This window comes from Staurois parvus, unplaced genomic scaffold, assembly GCF_062004578.1.
Source record: "Staurois parvus isolate SC_StPar_1 unplaced genomic scaffold, SC_StPar_1.0 ptg000226l, whole genome shotgun sequence".
Classification (NCBI taxonomy): Eukaryota; Metazoa; Chordata; class Amphibia; order Anura; family Ranidae; genus Staurois; species Staurois parvus.
In genome coordinates this window covers 307,385-329,881 of record NW_028318022.1, presented here as the reverse complement: position 1 = coordinate 329,881, position 22,497 = coordinate 307,385, and the positions used below count along the sequence as shown (strand labels likewise).

Below are 22,497 nucleotides of genomic sequence, written 5' to 3'. Positions count from 1 at the left end.
CAGCGGGTTTAACGTCTGCCGAATGCAAGCCATTCAAGTGAATGCTGCCCGCAACTGTGGTGATCAAGGGGATAAAGTAGGCGGTGAGGAGGAGATACAATGCCTCCTCACCGCCTGTCAAATGCTCTCTGAAAAGAGATCCAAATGCAGATTTCTCTTTAGAAACCAACACTAGTGTGAACATTTTATTTTTTTCTACATACTTACTTGTAAAATCCATTTCTTTGAGTACATCACAGGATACAGAGCATGCTATAATCATTACTATCTGGGTTATATGCCACCTATAGGTGAATGGACACTGGCAGGAAGTCCTCCCCTATTTTAGCATCCAGTCATTTGAATGAATCCGATTATGCAGACCCTTGATTCCTATTAGAACACTTTTGAGATTGGCAGTAGTCTTACAGAGAGCTGAACTTCAGTGGACATCACCTTCAAGACACTGGCGAAAAAACTAATGGACTTACTGTGTAGGAGGAGTTATATAGGGGAGGACTTCCTATCTGCTTTTGGTCTGTCACTGTCCATTCACCTATTCACTTGAAAGTAAAGAAAACCATTGTAGCTGCAAGATGTATATGTCCCCAGCTGCTACCTCTGCAGCTAAAGGGGAGTGGTTGGGGGTTGGTAAAAGCGCTGCTCAGTTGCAGGGTTTTACTGCCCCTTAACTGCCATCATACCCTCCACACTCCTATCCTGTATAAACTAACCACAGTTATGCCCTCCACACTCCTCTCCCACACATACTAACCGCTGCCATACCCTCAACATTCCTCTTCCACACATACTAGATGCCATCACACCCTCCACACTCCTCTCCCACACATACTAACTGCCGCCATATCCTCAACATTTCTCTTCCACACATACTAACTGCCATCACACCCTCCACACTCCTCTTCCACACATACTAACCGCCATCACACCCTCCATACTCCTCTTCCACACATACTAACCGCCATCACACCCTCCGCACTCCTCTCCCACACATACTAACTGCCTCCATATCCTCCACACTCCTCTTCCACATGTACCAACCGCCATCACACCCTCCACGCTCCTCTTCCACACATACTAACCGCCATCACACCCTCCACACTCCTCTCCCACACATACTAACCGCCATCACACCCTCCACACTCCTCTCCCACACATATTAACTGCCATCATACCCTCCACACTCCTATCCTATATAAATTAACTGCAGTTATGGCCTCCACACTCCTCTCCCACACATACTAACCGCCGCCATATCCTCAACATTCCTCTTCCGCACATTAACTGCCATCACACCCTCCACACTCCACTCCCACACATACTAACCGCCATCACACCCTCCACACTCCTCTCCCACGCATACTAACCGCCGCCATATCCTCAAAATTCCTCTTCCGCACATACTAACTGCCATCACACCCTCCACACTCCTCTCCCACACATACTAACCGACATCACACCCTCCATACTCCTCTTCCACACATACTAACTGCCATCACACCCTCCACACTCCTCTCCCACACATACTAACTGCCGCCATATCCTCAACATTCCTCTTCCACACATACTAACTGCCATCACACCCTCCACACTCCTCTCCCACACATACTAACCGCCATCACACCCTCCACACTCCTCTTCCACACATACTAACTGCCATCACACCCTCCACACTCTACTCCCACACATACTAACTGCCGCCATATCCTCAACATTCCTCTTCCACACATACTAACTGACATCATACCCTCCACACTCCTCTCCCACACATACTAACTGCCGCCATAGCCTCAACATTCCTCTTCCGCACATACTAACTGCCATCACACTCTCCACACTCCACTCCCACACATACTAACTGCCATCACACCCTCCACACTCCTCTTCCACACATACTAACCGCCATGACACCCTCCACACTCCTCTTCCACACATACTAACTGCCATCACACCCTCCACACTCCTCTTCCACACATATAACCCGCCATCACACCCTCCACACTCCTCTTCCACACATACTAACCGCCATCACACCCTCCACACTCCTCTTCCACACATACTAACCGCCATCACACCCTCCACACTCCTTTTCCACACATACTAACCGCCATCATACCCTCCACACTTGTCTTCCACACATTCATACTGCCATCATGCCCTCTCCTGCATTTACTTCCTGCCTTCATAGACTCCACATTTCTTTTAAGCACATACTCTCCTGCAAATACTGGCCACTCTTACACCCTCCTCACTTCTCTCTTGCAAATACTACCTACCGACAAATCATCTGCACATAATGTCACACACTTCGTACTCCTTTTCTACACATACCATCATACGCTCCTCACTGCTGCATATACTGCTGTACATTTCACACTCCTTTCCTGCACATACCGTAATACCCTCTGTACTTAAAGAAAATGAAAAGGAACACCCCTGGTCCTCACTGCACTTACAGTACTTCTGTGGTAATGGAGGAGTTTTATTTTATTTTAAATTATTGTGCTGAGGCTTTTACACTGCTCAAAAAAATTAAAGGAACACTTTTTAATCAGAGTATAGCATCAAGTCCATTAAACTCCTGGGATATTGATCTGGTCAGTTAAGTAGCAGAGGGGGTTGTTAATCAGTTTCAGCTGCTTTGGTGTCAATGAAATTAACAACAAGCGCACTAAATGGGCAACAATGAGACAACCCCCAAAACAGGAATGGTTTTACAGGTGGAGACCATTGACATTTTTTTCCCTACTCATCTTTTCTGACAGTTTTTCACTAGTTTTGCATTTGGCTAGGGTCAGTGTCACTACTGGTAGCATGAGGCAATACCTGGACCCTACAGAGGTTGCACAGGCAGTCCAACTCCTCCAGGATGGCACATCAATACGTGCCATTGCCAAAAGGTTTGCTGTGTCTCCCAGCACAGTCTCAAAAGCATGGAGGAGCATCCAGGAGACAGGCAGTTACTCTAGGACAGGGGTAGGCAACCTTTGAGAGGTTGAGATCTACCTGAACAACATGAAAGAAATCAAAAATCACTGGGATTCGACGCCATTAAAAAAAAAAAAGCTAGCAAGACCTAAATAGCAAGGAAAATGTAGGAAAATATAATAAAACAAATGTCACTGTAAAAATACAAACTTAGCCTAGCTTAAAAATGGACAGTGTCAGTCAGTAGGCTGTGGACTTGTCAGTAGGGCAGAGGTTGGTGTCAGTCAGTAGAGCAGTGGATGGTGTCAGTCAGCATGGCAGTGGACGGTGTCAGTAGAGCAGTGGACGGTGTCAGTAGGGCGGTGGATGGTGTCAGTAGTTTTTATTTTTACATATTTTTCTTTAAGAGCCCTGTTGAAAGGGGAGCACTTGGGGGAAGGGTCAGGCAGCAGAAAAAAAGAGGAACAAGGACGGTAGGGGTAGCGGGGGAGGCATTTACTAGAACCGATCCCCTGGATTTTCCTCCTGCAGCAGCTGTATGCTGGTTGGAGGGTGAGGAGGAGATGCTATCTTTCAACTGCTCCAGGAGGACAATAAAGGGGATCGTCGGAAGGCAGGTATTTTAAATATCGGAACTCTCAGCAAGTGGTTGGGGATCGGGATTTCTCTGCTGGGCTCCAGCATAAGGCTGCTTAGGCAGCTGCCTTAGAGCATCAGGGTGGGGGAGCAGAAAAATCCCAATCCCTAGCCACTTGCTGGGAGATCAGACTTTTAAAATACCTTTCCATGGGAGGGAAGGGGGGAGAGAGGACACTGCTGGTGGGGTCAAAGGGGGGCAGAGGACATTGTTGGGGAGGGGGAAAGGGGGCCAGACAACACTGCTATGGGGGAAAGGGGGGCAGAGGACATTGCTGGGGGGGAGGTCACTGCTATGGGGGAAAGGGGGGGTCAGAGGAAACTACTGTGGGGGGGGGTGATATGAAGGGTGGCCCTGTCCATAGCAGTGTCCTTGGAGCATCACCTCCTCCCCTTTCTCCGGTAGTGTCCCCCTGCCCCCCCTTTCCCCATAGAAGTGGCCTCTGCCCCCCTTCTCCCCCCCCAGCAATAGATTGGTCCTAGCAACCAATCACCTGCGGGTTAATATGAAAAGTTCATTTGGCCAGCTCCTCCTCCCTCCCTCGGTCCTGAGCCCTGCTGTCCTCTGCTATCCGCTCTTGCACTAAGAATGACAACAGCAGCGGAGGAGGCTTAAGGGAAAGGGGGGGAGAAGGACCTGTTAGCAATCTACTTGTCACCTTCCCGCAGACATCAGGTAGACCGTGATCGACGGGTTGCCGACCCCCGCTCTAGGTTGGGATGAAATTCTTGGACCTGTTTTCAGACCCTATGCTGGTGAAGTGGGTCCTGGGTTCCTCCTGGTGCACGACAATGCCCAGGCCTCATGACGAGAGTAAGCAGGCAGTTCCACGTGAAGGCCATACAAACTACTGAGTACCATTTTGAGTTGCTGCAATAAAATTATAGCAAAATGGACTAGCCTGCTGCATCATTTTTCACTTTGATTTTCGGGGTGTCTTTGAATTCAGTCCTCTGTAGGTTGATAATTTTCATTTCCATCAAACGATGTGGCATCCTTATGTTCCTAACACATTACCCAGTCCATATCAGTATAGATATCCAGCATTATATTTTTCCCCATTGAGATCTGATGTGTTTTCAAAGTGTTCCTTTAATTTTTTTTGAGCAGTGTATGTGTCTATGAGACTCTTACTTGTGGCACAGCAATCTAATCATATTATATGGGTACAGGCATTCTTTTGTTTTATTTAACCATGCCCCCTTTAACCCCCTCTCACTGTCAACATGATTTGGCCCCACCAACTGTTCACCTCAGCACTCTATGTGTGCCATATTACTACTCTCCTTGGGGCACCCAAAGGTGCCCCAGGTCTTTTACAATCCTATAGTGTATACTACAAAAGAAAAATGCAGTGTACCGCTAAAGGGTTCGGTTTGGCTTGAAGAAAATGTGGCAACCCTACAGTATGTCCTTTTTATACCTGAAACATGAATGGTCTATAGAAGACAAAGTAAAGCACAATACCTCAGAATTCTTGTTCCATCTATATTCTCCAGAGGTGGATTCAATTGATGTGCGATTCTTCTTCACTGTCTTTCTGCTGTCTGATTCTAGCTTTGTTTCTGGTTTTGGGTGATCATGAACTCCCTTTGTCTTAAAAATGAAGAAAATATGAATGTAAAAATATAGCAAAACCTATAAAAACAATAATTATAAGCTTTATTACAAAGCTGGATCCATTTTAAAGTAGTTGTAAAGGCTCAAAGTTGTTACCTTCATGCATTCTATGCATGAAGGTATAAAACCTTTTCTGTTTAGCATTCCGCCAAACCCTTCCTAATACTCACCTAAGCCCCCTCTTGATCCAGCGATGTGCACTGGAGCCTTGGCTATCTTGAGACTCCCTCTCCTCATTGGCTGAGACAGCCTTTGGCTCCATCTGCTGTCAATCATAGCCACTGAGCCAATGAGAAAAGAGAGGGGGCAGAGTCTAGCTTTGTGTGAATGGATGGAGCAGTGGCTTGGGAACAAGCCTGCTCAGGTGCCCCCATAGCAAGCTGTTTGCTATGAAGGCACAAGACAAGAGGGAGGGACCAGGAGCGCCATCGGGGGACCCAAGTAGAGGAGGATTCTGGCTGCTCTGTGCAATACCACTGCACACAGCAGGTAAGTATAGACATGTTTGTTATTTTGTTTTAAATTAGGCCTTTAGTATCACTTTAAATGCTAGTATCTTAGATTGTGACTATTTGGTGCAATTGCTCCTGGTGTGGGGTGGATAAAGATGCTGCAGAACGGGTTCAGTTAGCCTTGGGGATCAATTTAAAAGAAATCTAAAGTCACAGCATACACTTTACTACATTTTATAACATCAGCATTGCAATGGCAATACAAACAAGATTTATATTCAATAATCTAATATAAGCTTACTTCCTGGATTCCCTGAATGCTTTACAGATTCTTCTTTGCTGTTTACTTTCCATTCCTAAAGACTACATACTGTATTGCATGATCCCTTGCTGCCTGCAAGCTGTGATTCCTGTACTGTCTTCACCTCCTGAAACTCCTCCTGTCAGCACCTCTGTACTTCAGAAGGCAAACTCTGTGAAATGTGTGACACAGCAGTGCCTACTCCCAGGGCATTGTGAATATGTGTCACAGAATTCAAGGAAGTAAATGTGTTGTAATCTTCACAAAGTACATTTACAAACTTCATGATTGTTCAGATTAACTGCTTGCTACCCACCCACAGTATATCTACTGCAAGCTGGAGGTAGCTGCAGGCTAGGCAGTGTACATGTACGTCGCTGCCTGCTTCCAGGTTTTGGTGCGTGCGTGCGTGCGTGCGTGTGCGTGCGTGTGCGTGCGTGCGTGTGTGCATGCGTGCAGCCCCCTGCTGACCTGTGCTGTGAATGGACACAGCACAAACTTGTTAGCAGGTTTTATGTAAATGATTTTGCCTGAAACCTGCTAATCGGCTGTGTTCAGTCACAGCACATAGTTCTGCAAACACACAGAACAGTGATCTGGCTGTTTCTTCTCCCTGAAAAAAAGGAGCCTATTTTAAATGACTCTGTGCTGATAGGCTCACTTTAACCATCTTTAATATAGCCACACCTAAAAGGTTATATTCAACCATTCACATCAGCACCTATCCTAGAAGGAAATGATATACATTTATAATTCAGGAGTAAGGGCAGTCTCTGTATGCAGCAGGGCTTACTTGTCAGATGTAAGCATTTGGGTGTCTACGCTGCTGCCCGATTGCTTCCACACACCCCGCTAAAGTGCCAGCAGTTGGCATAACCCCCCCTGCGCAATGTACCCATGGTCCACTTACCCATCTGCGGGCCTGGGCCCGGCATAGAGTAGACGGGAGGGAGGAGAGCGTACACATGCCTGCTCTTCTCCCCTTCTCCTCTTCTTGCTTGACCCAGACGTGATGTGTATGACATTGCTTCCTGGTCCCTGTTGACAGACTTTCCGGCCATCAAGGCCTAGAAAGAATGTATTGCAGTGCGATGTGCCCTGCACTTCATTCAATGGATATCTAGACCCTGCACATTCAGGGTCCAGATATCTCAATAGAGAAAACCTGTCACCAACAAATGATCACATAGGGGACTTTTTCTCCCCTTTATGATGACAAAATAAAGTTAAGTAATAAAAAAAAATTTAATTCTAAAAAATGAACATTAGACCCAAGCATATAATCCCCCCCCCTCAAAAAACCACCCCCATATATATACGCACGTACAAACGTAAGCGCACACGTCGGGCGCCTACACATGAAAACGTTGTGATACATGTTATATATTGCTAAACTGATGACCTATAGGGGGCTTTAAAAGTGTTGGCTATAAAAAATATAGGGTAGTAAAGTTTGTCGCCATTTCACAAGCGCACGCAAATGCTGATGTCAGCTTATAGTTCTCAATTAACTACCACGGCACTGTTGAGCACTCTGGGAGTTCATTGATTCTTCCTGTCAGTGTGAAACTGCTTGCATGTACGGACAGACAGATTACACTGACAGTCTCCAGGAGTCCTGCATGGCACCAGTGATCAGCAATGCTTTACAAGCTCCAAAAAATGCATTTATTATCTTTTTTTTCAAAGGTGAATCTATCCTTTAACAAAGCATAAACCGGAGCTTGATTTGGCTGTTCAGCATACGCTTGTACTGAGCTCACAAGTGCTTCCATGTGCGAGGGTAACCTGAAGGAATAAAGTTTTTTGTTTGTTTTTTTCTCATTGGGGCTGACGCCTCATTTACTCGCTTCTGCTGAGCGTTAAGAGAACCCGACACTGCCCTTTCGTGATGAACACCGAATCGGTGCTTGTCACGCTGTAAGGTCTATCCCCTCACTTCTATTGCCTGAGTGTGGTACTGGAGACAGACAGGGAGGTGAGTATGAGATAAACATTAAAAGTTTAAGTTGCCATAAAGCCCCTTTTATTTTTAAAAGCCCCAGACATTCCTAAAAGCACCTCAGATTTAAATACGGCTTTGGTTAGAATTATATTTGCATAGCAGAACAAGTAGATTGCCATGAGGGGCAAGTAGATTGGGACCCCCTTTTAGTCCCTGGACAAGTAGTTTTTTTAAAACATTTCCACACCCCTGTCATATTGGTAAAGGGACACCAGGGCTGTACTGGAATGGATTAAGTTGGAGTATTTAGTCTCATTGGATCACATTTTAAAAGCAGCAAACATATTAAATTTGATGTAAACCCTAAAATAATTGCATTTAGTTTACTAAAGCACCAAGTATCATGATTGCCATTTTATTTTCATCTTTTTCCATCCTTTGTTGTATCTTAGTGCTGCTGATCTTCGGCAGCCTTGTTGAAGCCACTTTCTTTCTACATACCCTTGCTCCAGCGATGGTTGCATGGCATTTATCAGGGAGGGTTTCCTGATGGTGACAACAGTGGCACATGCCTGCATAATTTGTGCTGCAAAGCCCACCTGTAGTTTCCATAAGAACTCTGTGTGATAGAGTGGAAATGCAGTAATGCTATTGGGAGACACTGTCACCCTAATAGTAAGTTCCTGAACAGGGATCTGTTTGGCAAGATCACCTACTGTATATCCATAACACTTCCATAACATCAATAAATTAAAGCGTATATAAGATTTACATATACTTAAGCATCTTAAATAAGCCTCACCTAAAACCTAGTTTTGAGGTGGTGTCTACTACAGTGAAGGTAATAAGTATTTGATCCCCTGCTGATTTTGAATGTTTGCCCACTCACAAAGAAATCAGTCTAAAAATTGAATGGTAGGTGTATTGTAACACTGAGAGACAGAATAGCAACAAACAATTCAAAAGAAATGCATGTCTAACAAAGGATGCACTGATTTGCATGTTCATGAGGGAAATAAGTATTTGATCCCCTTCACAAAACATGACTTAGTACTTGGTGGCAAATCCCTTGTTGGCAATCAGACGTTCCCTGTAGTTGGCCACCAGGTTTGCACACATCTCAGGAGGGATTTTGGCACACTCCTTTTGGCAGATCCTCTCCAAGTCATTAAGGTTTGGTGGCTGATGTTTGGCAACTCAAACTTTCAACTCCCTCCACAGATTTCCAATCAGATTAGGGTCTGGAGACTGGCTAGGCCACTCCAGGACCTTAATGTGCTTCTTCTTGAGCCATTCCTTTGTTGCCTTTGCAGTGTGTTTTGGGTCATTGTCATGCTGGACCACCCATCCACAACCCATTTTCAATGCTGTGGCTGAGGGAAGAAGGTTCTCACCCAAGATTTTACAGTACATTGCCCCGTCTATCGTCCCTTTGATGCTGTGCAGTTGTCATGTCTCCTTAGCAAAAAAAACACCCCGAAAGCAGAATTTCCACCACGATGTTTGACAGTTGGGATGGTGTTCTTGGGGTCATAGGCAGCATTTCTTCTCCTCCAAACATGGCGAGTTGAATTGATGCCAAAGTGTTCGATTTTGGTCTCATCTGACCACAACACTTTCAGCCAGTCCTCTGCATCATTCAGATGTTCAGTGACAAACTTCAGAAGGGCCTGGACATGTGCTTTCTTGAGCAGAGAGACCTTGAGGGAACTGCAGGATTTCAATTCTTGTCGGCGTAGTGTGTTACCAATTGTTTTCTCGGTGACTGTGGTCCCAGCTGCCTGGAGATCACTCACAAGATCCTCATGTGTAGTTCTGGGATGATTCCTAACTGTTCTCATGATCATTGACACTCCATGAGGTGAGATCTTGCATGGTGCACCAGACCTAGGGAGACTGACAGTTGTTTTGTGTTTCTTCCATTTGCGAATGATTGCACCAACTACTCTCACCTTCTCACCAAGCTGCTTGGCCATAGTTTTGTAGTCCAGTCCAGCCTTGTGTAGGTCTACAACCTTGTCCCTGACATCCTTGGACAGCTCTTTTGTTTTTACCGTGGTGGAGAGTTTGGAATCTGATTGTTTGATTGCTCCCGTGGACAGGTGTCTTTTATACAGGTAACAAAATGAGATTAGCAGCTCTCCTTTTAAGAGGCTGCTTCTAATCTCAGTTTGTTACCTGTATGAAAGACACCTGGTCGCCAGACATCCTGCTGAATGATAGGGGATCAAATACTTATTTCCCTCATAAACATGCAAATCAGTACATAATTTGTTAGACATGCATTTCTTTTGAATTTTTTGTTGCTATTCTGTCTCTCAGAGTTACAATACACCTACCATTCGATTTTTAGACTGATCATTTCTTTGAGAATGGGCAAACATTCACAATCAGCAGGGGATCAAATACTTATTTCCTTCACTGTATATATTGATCGTTATTTGCCCTGCATAACACCCGATTTTAATTAGCCACCATATTTACTAGCATGGGTTAGCCATCTCAAACTCTTATAACTCAGATTCATAGCTATGCTCAAGACCAACCTCTCATATACATGGATATCCTGGGTGCTGGCTATTGTAGTCCATCTCTACCATCCATTAAGAATATGAAAAATTATCAGCTACACTCCACTTGTTCCTCTTGCAATATTTGTTTAATAATCAATGAATTGACTGCATACTGTAATGTCTCCACTCCAAAACCAACCTTTCAATGTGTTTCACTACTTCTGGCTTGCTCACAAGGAGTGGTGCATCTCCTAGCTTGTGAGCAAGCCAGGAGTGGTGAAACCCATCAAGAAAGATTGTTTTTTGGCTGGAGACATCAATGTATGCAGTCAATTAATTGATTATTAAAAAATATTGTGTGGCTGATATTTTTTCATACTCTTATTTTCTCTTGTCACGTACCTGAAAATATATAAATTGTCCTTCATGCCTCCAGAAGTTGGTCACAGGAAATCCACCATGGCCACGACAAGACACAAGTTTCAATGACCCTTTGCAATTTGGACATTGTTTACCTAGTGAAAAGAACTACTGGTGACATTTTTCTGCATTTATTTATATTATTAACCAATTACATTTAAAAAAAAACATTATAGTACCATAGACATGCAAAGGTCTCTTGATTTATATTACACTGGGTGTGAACTCCTGATTAAATAAATTCTGCATACACTGTACTTGTTCATACTGTCTGCTCACTCTGCCTATTACACCTGCCTGTATTAACTGTATTATTATTATACAGGATTTAAATAGCGCCAACAGTTTGCTCAGAGCTTTACAATATAACAGGAGACAATACTGCAACAATACAGTTCAATACAAGAGGGTTAGGTGGGTCCTGCTCCTTGGAGCTTACAATCTAAGAGGAAGGAGCTGGTGGTACAAAAGGTAATAACTGTGGGGTATGGACTGGTAGGAGGAATAGAAGATTCCGTTATTAGCTGAAGGCAGGATAGGCTTCCCTGAAGAGAGAGGTTTTCAGAGATCGCCTAAAAGTGAGTAGAGTAGGTGATAGATTGGGGTAGAGAGTTCCAGAGGATGGGGGAGGCTCTGGATAAGTCCTGGAGATGAGCATGGGAGGAGGAGACAAGGGAGCTAGAGAGCAGGAGGTCATGGGAGGATGGTTTGGGTGATATTTGGAGACAAGATTGGTGATATAATTTGGGGCAGAGTTATAAATGTTTTTTTATGTTATTGTTAATGTTTTGAATTTTATCCGTTGGGCAATGGGAAGCCAGTGGAGGGATTGGCAGAGAGGGGTGGCAGATATGGAACTGTTAGTAAGGTGGATGAGTCTAGCAGCAGCATTCATGATAGAATGAAGAGGGGATAGCCTGCAATGAGGTAGGCCAATGAGGAGGGAGTTACAATAGTCAAGGCGTGAAATAACTAGGGAGTGAATAAGTTGCTTAACAGTTTCAGAGGTTAAGAACGGGTGTATCTTGGAGATGATTTGTAGGTGAAGTCTACAAGATTTGGACAGTGATTGGATTTGGGGCTAAAAGGACAGATGGGAGTCTAGGATTACACCTAGCACTTTGGCATGAGGGAAGGGACTGATGGTTGTATTATTGATCTTGATGGAGAAGTCAGGGGAGGGGACACAGGCTGGAGGGAATAGTATGACATTAATTAGTTAATATATGAAGTCAATAGCCAGATCTATTAAAAAAGAATCATTACCACTGTTTATATGTAATTTACAGTATCTCACAGAAGTGAGTACTCCCCTCACATTTTTGTAAATATTGTATCTTTTCATGTGACAACACTGAAGAAATGACACTTTGCTACAATGTAAAGTAGTGAGTGTACAGCTTGTATAACAGTGTAAATTTGCTGTCCCCTCAAAATAACTTAACACACAGCCATTAATGTCTAAACCGCTGGCAACAAAAGTAAGTACACCACTAAGTGAAATGTCCAAATTGGGCCAAATTAGCCATTTTCCCTGCCCAATGTCATGTGACTCGTTAAGTGTTACAAGGTCTCAGGTGTGAATGGGGAGCAGGTGTGTTAAATTTGGTGTTATCGCTCTCACTCTCATACTGGTCACTGGAAGTTCAACATGGTACCTCATGGCTAAGAACTCTCTGAGAATCTGAAAAAAAGAATTGTTGCTCTACATAAAGATGGCCTGGGATATAAGAAGATTGCCAAGACCCTGAAACTGAGCTGCAGCAAGGTGGCCAAGACCATACAGCAGTTTAACAGGACAGGTTCCACTCAGAACAGGCCTCGCCATGGTCGACCAAAGAAGTTGAGTGCACGTGCTCAGCGTCATATCCAGAGGTTGTCTTTGAGAAATAAACATATGAGTGCTGCCAGCATTGCTGCAGAGGTTGAAGGGGTGGGGGGTCAGCCTGTTAGTGCTCAGACCATACGCCATACACTGCATCAAATTGGTCTGCATGGCTATCATCCCAGAAATAAACCTCTTCTAAAGATGATGCACAAGAAAGCCCGCAAACAGTTTGCTGAAGACAAGCAGACTAAGGACATGGATTACTGGAACCATGTCCTGTGGTGTGATGAGACCAAGATAAACTTGGTTCAGATGGTGTCAAGCGTGTGTGGCGGCAACCAGGTGAGGAGTACAAGCAGTACAGTCAAGCATGGTGGTGGGAGTGTCATGGTCTGGGGCTGCATGAGTGCTGCCGGCACTAGGGTGCTACAATTCATTGAGGGAACCATGAATGCCAACATGTACTGTGACATACTGAAGCAGAGCATGATCCCCTTCAGAGACTGGGCCGCAGGGTAGTATTACAACATGATAACGACCCCAAACACACCTCCAGGACGACCACTGGCTTGCTAAAGAAGCTGAGGGTAAAGGTGATGGACTGGCCAAGCATGTCTCCAGACCTAAACCCTTTTGAGCATCTGTGGGGCATCCTCAAACAGAAGGTGGAGGAGCACAAGGTCTCTAACATCTACCAGCTTCCTGATGTCATCATAGAGGAGTGGAAGAGAACTCCAGTGGCAACCTGTGAGGCTCTGATGAACTCCATGCCCAAGAGGGTTCTGGCAGTGCTGGAAAATAATGCTGGACACACAAAACATTGACACTTTGGGCCCGCTTTGGACATTTTCACTTAGGGGTGTACTCACTTCTGTGAGATACTGTAAATAATGAGTTGTTTGAAAAGGCATATGCCTTTATGATGCATTCTTATCAGATCTATATTTGGAAGATCACCCTCTAAAGTATCAATTTTCTGTAAAATAATTCCTTGTCTAAGAAAGATCAGGTGTGTGAAAGGTATTACTTTACTCTCTCACCAGATAAAAATGATCTTTAGAGATGTAAATTTTCATCTGTATGTGTTTAGAACAGTTCAGTTTTCATGAAGTTGCTCAAGATGACCAGGGCTACTTAACAACACCTGTTTTGCTGTTTTACTAGAGGCATTATCCCCATTTAGCACTTGCTTGTGTAACCCACCTATTCTAGACAGGGGACAGATGTGACTCAATGCATTTCTCTGCAGTACACAAGGATAAATGAGCTTATTCAATAATGCAGCACAAAGAATAGTGATAAAATGCGTGCAGTAACCCTTATTATCCAATCAAGTTTTAGAAAACTAAATTCATATCATTCTAGTTTTAAAAATCAGAGGCTTTTGGGTTGATTTACTAAAGGCAAACAGGCTGTTCACTTTGCAAGGGAACTTTCACTTTTTAAGATAATTGACTCTTAAAGCTGAACTCTGGGCATAAAAACCTGTGTAAATATATTCTTCAACAGCCACAAATGATATAAATAATTTTTTTGTGCACCAAATGTCTATACAAAGCCAGATATTATCTTGCAAAAGTAGCAGTGACATCATCACTGTAGTGTACATAGCCTGTGCAGGGAGCAGGGCCATGGGAGGACCAAGCATGCCCCAACCACTACAGGCTGCCTGCAGAAAACTACAGGAATGGGCAGACACTAGACCAATCACCCTGCACAAGGAGAGCAGCAGAAACTGGTCTTTAATACAGGAAGCTCCTGATACAAAGTTTGAGACTGGATTACTGCACTGATGTGGAAGAAGTACACATGCTCTGTGTGTCTATGGACACACAGAGCATAGCTCGGGAGGGTACATGCATGAGTGTCCCCTTAGCAAGTGGCTTCCTATGGGGGCTTTCAGCAGGGGGGAGGAGCCAGGAGCGCCGGCGGGGGACCTGAGAAGAGAAGGTTCAGGGCTACTTTGTGCAAAACTATTGTACAGAGCAAGTTAGTATGACATGCTTGTTATTTTAAAAATACCTTTAATATCACTTAAAGTGCAAGGAAAATAAAAGAACAGTAATGTTGCTTGCACATGAATGGAAGATGGAAGCAAGCAGAACTTCGCCTCATTCAGTGAGTTAAGGGAAAAGTCCCTTCAAAGTGAACAGCCTATTTGTCTTTGGTAAACTAACCCCATTGTGTCATCAAAGAAGACTAACAATAGGAGGCAAATTTTCATTATACAGTATAGGCTGTCTTATGCCTTATTTACAATGGTTTGTTTTTTTTTCTCCTTTTCTGCTATTGGGCCGTTGAGAGTGGGTGGGAGGGTCTGTTTCACCCTCCTTTTGACATTTCTCTGGTCTATAGGCTGGTGGCCAGTAGGTTCATTTTTAGCTCTGAGGAAGGGGGTTCAGCTCCCGAAACGCGTCAGCTTATCCGCATTTAGACACAGCATCTTTGTGACTTTTTTGTGGACCCTATACACTGCTTTTAATATCATTGGTTTGTGAGTATACATCCATTTGTTAATTCATTAAAACATGTGGTGTACCACGGTAATGCACGATGAGAGTGCGCCCTTGCCTGTTCTTTTTTATTAATGTTGTACCCATAAATGACTTATGGACAGACGCATACTTATATAGGAAAGAAAAGTGAAACTGAAACAAGGAGAAGTCTGCAACCCCATGAAATGTTGTCACAACAGAAAATGGTTCATGGGCTATTTTGACAAATTTGGCAGAAGACTTGGCAATAGGATGTCTTCCAATTTCTCAGAGGAGACTGATGGAAGAGGAATTCCCCTAGAAATGTGTATCTCTCCAAACTGGCATCTTGGCACCCCCGGCATGTGATGTCATCCAGGAGGTATGTAGGCACTGGCAGAGGTGGATTTTCCTCTGTGGACATGGAGACAACGGAGCATGGGTCCCATCTAGCCCATCCGGGCTTTCCCAGCACTCCTGAGCCTCAGAGTGGATCTCTGGTCACATCGGCTGCCAGTATACCATACTACAGTGCTCTTTCCTTCATCATGTTTGTGAGTGCACTTACATAAATATTTACATATACAGTGGGTATTGCAAATAATCACCCCCTCCCCTTTAAAATAATTGCATTTTGTTGCTTTGCAGCTTTAAATGAAAACAGACAGTTTTTGTTTTATCCAGCTGTATTTACTCAGTGCAGCCTATAACATCCAAGTGAAAAATATAACAATATGTCAAAATTTAGATAAAAAACCTATTACTGTAAACTCAGTCAGGTGTAGCTAATTACCTTCTCAATGGCACACAAAGCCACTTGACATTCAACTGTGGTCATTTTGCTTAGCTCAGCATGAAAAGGGCTTTCCTGGAGCATTTCAGTCCCTTGTAATGCAACTGAAGCAAATAATCAACTATGGGTGGCAAGGCACTGTCAAAAGATCTCCGGGAAACATTGTGGAGAGGCATAAGTCAGAAGATGGATAAAAAAAATTCCAAAGGATTTATCAATGCTTAGAAGCACAGTAAAGTCTATTATTGAGAAGTGGAAGGTATTTGATACAACAAAGACCCTCCCTGGATCAGGACATTGCTCCAAACTGGATGAAACTGGATGAAAGAGCCAGGAGGAAACTGGTCAGAGAGGTTACTAAGAGGCCTACAGCAACTCTGAAGCACTTGCAGGAATTTATGACAAAGAGTGGTCATTGTGTGCATGTTACAACAACATTACAAATTCTCCACAAATGTGCCTTGTATGGGAGGGTTGCAAGAAAAAAGCCACTCATCAAGAAAGGCCACATGCAGTCACCACAAAGCTTTGCCGAAATGCATCTTGTTGATTCTGAGGCCACATGGAAAAGGTGTTCTGGTTATATGAGACTAAAATTTTATTATTTGGCCACAACACTAAACCATATGTCTGGCGGAAATCGTATACAGCTCACCATCCAAATAACACCATTCCTACAGTAAAGCATGGAGGTGGTAATCTCCTGTTATGGGGGTGTTTCTCTGTAGCCGAAACTGGAGCACTTGTTAAGATAGAAGGCAAATAGATGGGGCAAATACCATCAAATTGTTGAGGAAAATCGGCTCCCCTCTGCCAGAAAGTTGTCAATGGGAAGAAGGTTTACCTTCCAACATGACAATGACCCAAAGCACACAACAAAAATGACCACACAATGGTTGAAGGAGATAAAGGTGAATGTCCTTGCATGGCCTAGCCAGAGACCAGACTTAACCCCATTGAAAATCTGTGGAATGACCTGAAGACTGCAGTCCACAAATGGCCACCATCAAATTTAACAGAACTTCAGCAGTTCTGCAAAGAAGAGTGGGTAAATATTGCAAAGTTAGTAGACATATCCCAAAAGACTAAAGGCTATCCGTAAATCAAAAGGTGGTTCAACAAAATATTGACATGATGGGATCCTTTTTCCAACTCAGTGATTCTGTTTTTGAATTTTTTTTTTCTGACATTTTGGTTTTATATCTTTCACTTAAATGTTATAAGTTGCACTGAGTAAATACAGCTGGATAAAAAAAGAACTGTGTCTGTCTTCATTTTAGGCTGCAAAGCAACAAAATATGATTATTTTAAATGGGAGTTATTCTTTTCTATACCCACTGTATTTACTGCACTATGATCTTTTTGTTCTGGATTTCTCTATCTTATTGCTTGTCCACATGATCCTGGAGCTTCCCCTTTGGTCATCCAGCAGCATTGGATCTTTACAAAAGATGCCAGCTTCAGAGGTTTACCCATGACTAATTAGCTAATTTGCAGGGCTTCCATACAGTGCTTTCATGTGCATTAGGAAGCACTATTGAAGGCCTTATTGACTATAGGAATAGAGGTATTTAACTGGAACTAGGATTGAGTGCCTGTTGTATCTTTTCTTTTTTACATGAGTTATTTTAAATCATTTTCATGCAGTTTTTAAAGCAGTATTAAGCTCAAAACAAAAAAAATTAATATATTGCAGTTTACCAATCATTAAATGTGGTGGCTGCACCAGATCCCTTTTTTAGGCTTTTTTCCTTCTGTTTTCACCTGGTGACCTGCCCAGTGACACATCCCCTGTATTAAAGTGCCTCAACTCTGGATGAAGGAGCACAGGGGGTGCAGCAGACTGCAGCATTGCCAGTCTGGGGGGAAGGAGGGTTAGATGTACTAGCAGATTTAAGTACACTAACAAAGTTAAGCCAAATTTCAGGTAACACTTTATAATCAGATACAGCTTTTTTTTTCCTTTTGGGATAAAGGTTTTAAATAAATAAAAAAAGCTGATCATTGTAAGCACCCCTGTTAGTGTTAAATGGATTGTTTCACCACTCTTAACGGATGGATTCTGCTAGAGAGCTTATTCTTTTGAAAAAACTACAAACTCACTGGCCAGATAACCAGATGAAAATAGAAGAAAGAAAGCCTAAAAAATCTAATGCAACCATCACATCTAAGAATTGGTAAGCTGCAAGCAATACTACTTTAACTCTTAATGAATTGGTCCCACAGAGATGTCTTACTACCTGTTATTCCTAGAGAAATATATGCCTGGCTAACTACTGTAAATGGTTTAGCTGCTCAGTGTCAGCACACCTCATGTATGAGAAATAAAGCAGCCAGTAGTAATCAACCATTCTTTTTATGTCATTATTTTTAGTGTAGGCCAGAAAATGAAGCAAACAACTGAACCTTTAACTTAACATGAGATCCAATGAACTGTGCTTTATTAAACCTATTAAATCAGCACTCCCTATGCAAATCTGTATTTGTGTAATTCAAAAGAACCTTCCTAACATAATGACATCATAAAACCATTAAAAGCATAAACATATTCACCTACTTTGCTGTTTCTGCCGTGCTTTGTCACAAATAGCAGGTCTCAGGTATATCTTTTTGCCTTCTGGAGTTGTGCAGTCATTGCTGCAGACAAGGACACCAAGGCAAGACTTCTTCAAAATACGAGAATTATGATTGTTGGTGTTACGCATAGCCCAGCCACTCAGGTGTCTCTGTGCATTTTTATCCGCAGAGCTGTAAATGTGTTTTACATAGGAGTCTGGCCAGTCCTGGAACCAGTCCGTTTTCTCCAAATCCTGAAAAAGGGACAGTTATTACTATATAACCTTTGAGTATATATTTACATAAGTCTTCAATATGTTACTTAACATTGATTGTGGTGTAAACTGTATTTGTATGTAATATATAAACTATAACAGTCTGTAAAACCTCATACACAGTGCCTGTGTTGAATGTGACCTCTTGCCTGGGAATGGTATGTTAACTGTTGTTTTAGTGCAGGTTGCATTTATAGGCTTGATATCAACTGTTATTGCAGCTATCAGTACCCAATGCTACTGATCTACTGCATTTGCTGGACATCTCTAAACAGTTCATGCATTGAGTGTGTCTGTTATTATTTCTGCAGACAATTACAAAATATCAGTGTAAAGCCTCTGTTACAATAAAAGTATATATTTGTGTTTTGTACTAAAATAAATGTAACTCAAATTCCTGGCTATTATCATCATGCTGCTGTCTCCTATTAGCCCCATCCACTTGATGCTCCAAAAAGTCAATGCTGGAGTCCATACATAATACACAGAGTTTATTCAAATAAAGCAAGTGATCCATTATGCAGAAAGCTGACTTGTTTCATTTACAAAGCCTTATTCATAGTAATGTATGGTGCTACTTACACAGTTAAAGGAAACTTGTCATGAGAGTAAGATGTAGGCTAACTTACACCTTTACTTGTGCATATGCTAATGTCATGTCATGTCATTTCAAAAGTGGTTTTCAATATTTTTTAGCTTTACTTTTTTTTTTATAACAATGTCTGGTGATCCTGCCACGAGGCAATAAAAGCTCTATATTTGTCTTTAAATTTTTTACTGGTGTTGTCACTCTGTCAGACAGGCTTCCAATGGAGACTACAGGTGGCTATTGCAACACACATTAACAGCTTCCATACAGGGCACTTTTACCCCCTTCCTGCTCAGGCCATATTTCAGGTTTCAGCGCTCTCACACTTTGAATGACAATTGCGCGGTCATACAACATTGTACCCAAACCTAAATTTTATCTTCACACAACTAGAGCTTTCTTTTGGTGGTTTTTAATGAACACTGGGATTTTTATTTTTTGCTAAATTAACAAAAAAAGACCGAAAATTATGAAAAATAAAAACACGTTTTTCTTTGTTTCTGTTATAAAAGTTTGCAAATAAATAATTGTTCTTCATAAATTTAGGCCAAGATGTATTCTGCTACATGTCTTTGGTGAAAATAACCCAAATTAGGATGTATTTTTTAGTTTGTAGGAAAGTTATAGAGTTCACAAACTGAGATATATCTGAATATTGATCAATCCTAAAGTACTGACAGCCAATCTAATTTCTTGAGGTCCAAGAATGTCAGAACAGTACAGATATCCTCCAAATGACCCCTTTTTGCAGAGTAGACAGTCCGGCGTATTTTGTTAAGAGGCATGGCAAGTTTTTTGAAGTTGTATTTTTTTTTGTCATAATTTTTCGGAAAATGAAAAAATTATTTTCACTATTTTTTTTTTACATACTGTCACCAGTGCAGTACAGCGTCAATATATAACTGGCATGGCTGTGATCAGGGACACTGACTGGTGACAGTATGAAAAAAATATATATAATTTTTTTTATTATTTTTAATTTTTTATTAAATTGTTTTTCTTTTTTTTAAGATTTTTTTTTTCATATTTCACTATGACCAAAATAGTACAATGTTACTATAGTAACATTATACTACTTTGGGGAAGTAATCAGTATTTTTTTTTTTTTACACTACTTGCTTATAGCAAAGAAAGCATTTACCTGAATGACATCGATTCATTCAGGGGTTTTTTTTTTTATTGCACTTAGCTGTGATTTGGCCACGGCTAATCACATGACACAGCTGGGCTGTGATTGGCCCAGCTTGTGCATGTGATCGCTGTGACCATTCACAGCTAGACACACTAGTATACAATGGATGGCATGAATGAAGCCATCCATTGTACACAACTGTCATGTGACCTGCTGTGATTGGTCACAGCAGGTCACATGGTACCGGCAACAGGGCCGGTACTCAGATCTGTCATCGGCCGTGTCTGAGGTGCACAGCCGGTGACAGATCGCGCTGCTGTGCGGCTCTGCAGGTGCACAAACTGCGCATGCCCGAAAGGACGCCATATGGCGTCCACCCGGAACACCATATGGCATCCACCTGGAGGGATTTTGCCAGCCGCCAATCGGCCATTGGCCGGGCGGCAAGAGGTTAAACAGGCATAGTTAACTGTTGTCACCGTTAGAACAACCACCTTGAGAAATGCCCTACTGCCATTGATGGAGTGCAATGCATGTAGACAGGAAATGACTTCAAAGAGGTTGCAAAAGAATCAGCAACACTGAGATGCAAAATAGGATGAAAAAAGTTAGAAAAATATCTATTTTGGTGAAAGGTATTTGCCTATAATACACAGCTCATTAGAATACTAAATTACCATTCAATTTTTACATCTACCTTAAGCAGGGCTGGGCCGAGGCAGAATCAGCACCCGCGTTGAGTGTTGTGCTGCAGGGGGCTTACAGCTGGGGTGGAAGCCTCTTCTTCCTCTGCATTGCCTGGCAGTCTCCTGCACTGTGCACTGACAGCTCAGACCTGCAGATTACACTAGGAGATTGTGGCTCTCCCAGAGTAAACAGTGGCACTCCACTCTGCTACTATTGTACCTTTTATGCATAGATTACTCTTATGTGTAAATAAACAAAATATAAACAAAAAAAAACCCTTAACTATCATTAGGTTTTTTACACTCTGTTATATCCTTCATATGTTTTGTTAATTTTTTAATGATTTGTATGTAAACTTTAATTTTTTTTTATAAACTTGTGTTTAATAACCTGATGCCACATACAGTGAATCCCTGAAAAAGGAGATATACCTCCTAAATAAAGTTATACGTGCTCAAACAGCACAAAAACCACAAATAAATACAAAACAGATGTAAAAACTCCACCCTATCATATAGCTCATAAAGAACTAAACAATCTGATATGAATAAAAGATATTGTATAGTGAAATATACTTAAATGAATAATTATAAAAAAGTCCAAAAAAGTGCAAATCTGCAAAGTGATCCAATGATTCAAAACCATGCACGTGGTGTGGTGAATGTGCTTCCTAGCCAATGATAATAAATCCTTAAATGGTTGAATTGCCCCCTCACCTCCTTACCACAATCCAATGGGCCAACGCGCCTATGGGATCACATCAGGATCCTTCATGGTCAAAATCTCCTCAGTGGATGGTGTCCATAGAAATCCCCATCAATGGTGGTGCTTATACATCACAGGCTCCCCTCCAGATATAGGTACCGTAATATAGCCAACTCACATATAGATCATAATGATGACAAAAGAGAAAGATCCTCCATAGTGTCATACCATTTATTACATGTAAAAAAGCAAAGAAACGCCACATGCCCACTCACTTGGTAACAGATAAAGACAAGCATTCAAACCACATGCTATGGGTGTACTTATGCATGGGTTTCAGGTGTGCCAAGATGGCGTCCACGCTGGAACTACATCACCACGTACCTAGGCGTTGCGTCACGTTACCCACGTGACTTCCTCAGGGTTAATAAAAGTTTTTAGAAAAAAATTAAAAAACAGGGTGTCTGGGCATTCCCTGGCTTGACAGAAAATAGTAACAACATCCCGACAACAGTGGTTCAGGTATATCTCACAGTCAATGGAAAAATGGTACATATAGTAATAAATACATGCAGCAACAAAAGCAATACTGACAGTAGGACTGGTCATTTAACTACAGTGGTACTACAAGAAGGAACCAAG

At 42.4% G+C, this 22,497-nt stretch overlaps 1 protein-coding gene across 1 annotated transcript in view; it reads right to left on the bottom strand.

Moving 5' to 3' along the window:
- Positions 1-22,497, bottom strand: part of GCM1 (GCM transcription factor 1) — a 54,073-nt gene that overhangs the window by 14,896 nt on the left and 16,680 nt on the right. Inside the window, exons 2-4 of the mRNA XM_089679506.1 lie at positions 18,469-18,721; positions 10,799-10,911; positions 5,033-5,161 (exon numbers count right to left, since the gene is read on the bottom strand). Of these exons, the coding sequence (XP_089535632.1) occupies positions 5,033-5,161; positions 10,799-10,911; positions 18,469-18,721 (495 nt within the window). The remainder of the gene's footprint in view (positions 1-5,032; positions 5,162-10,798; positions 10,912-18,468; positions 18,722-22,497) is intronic.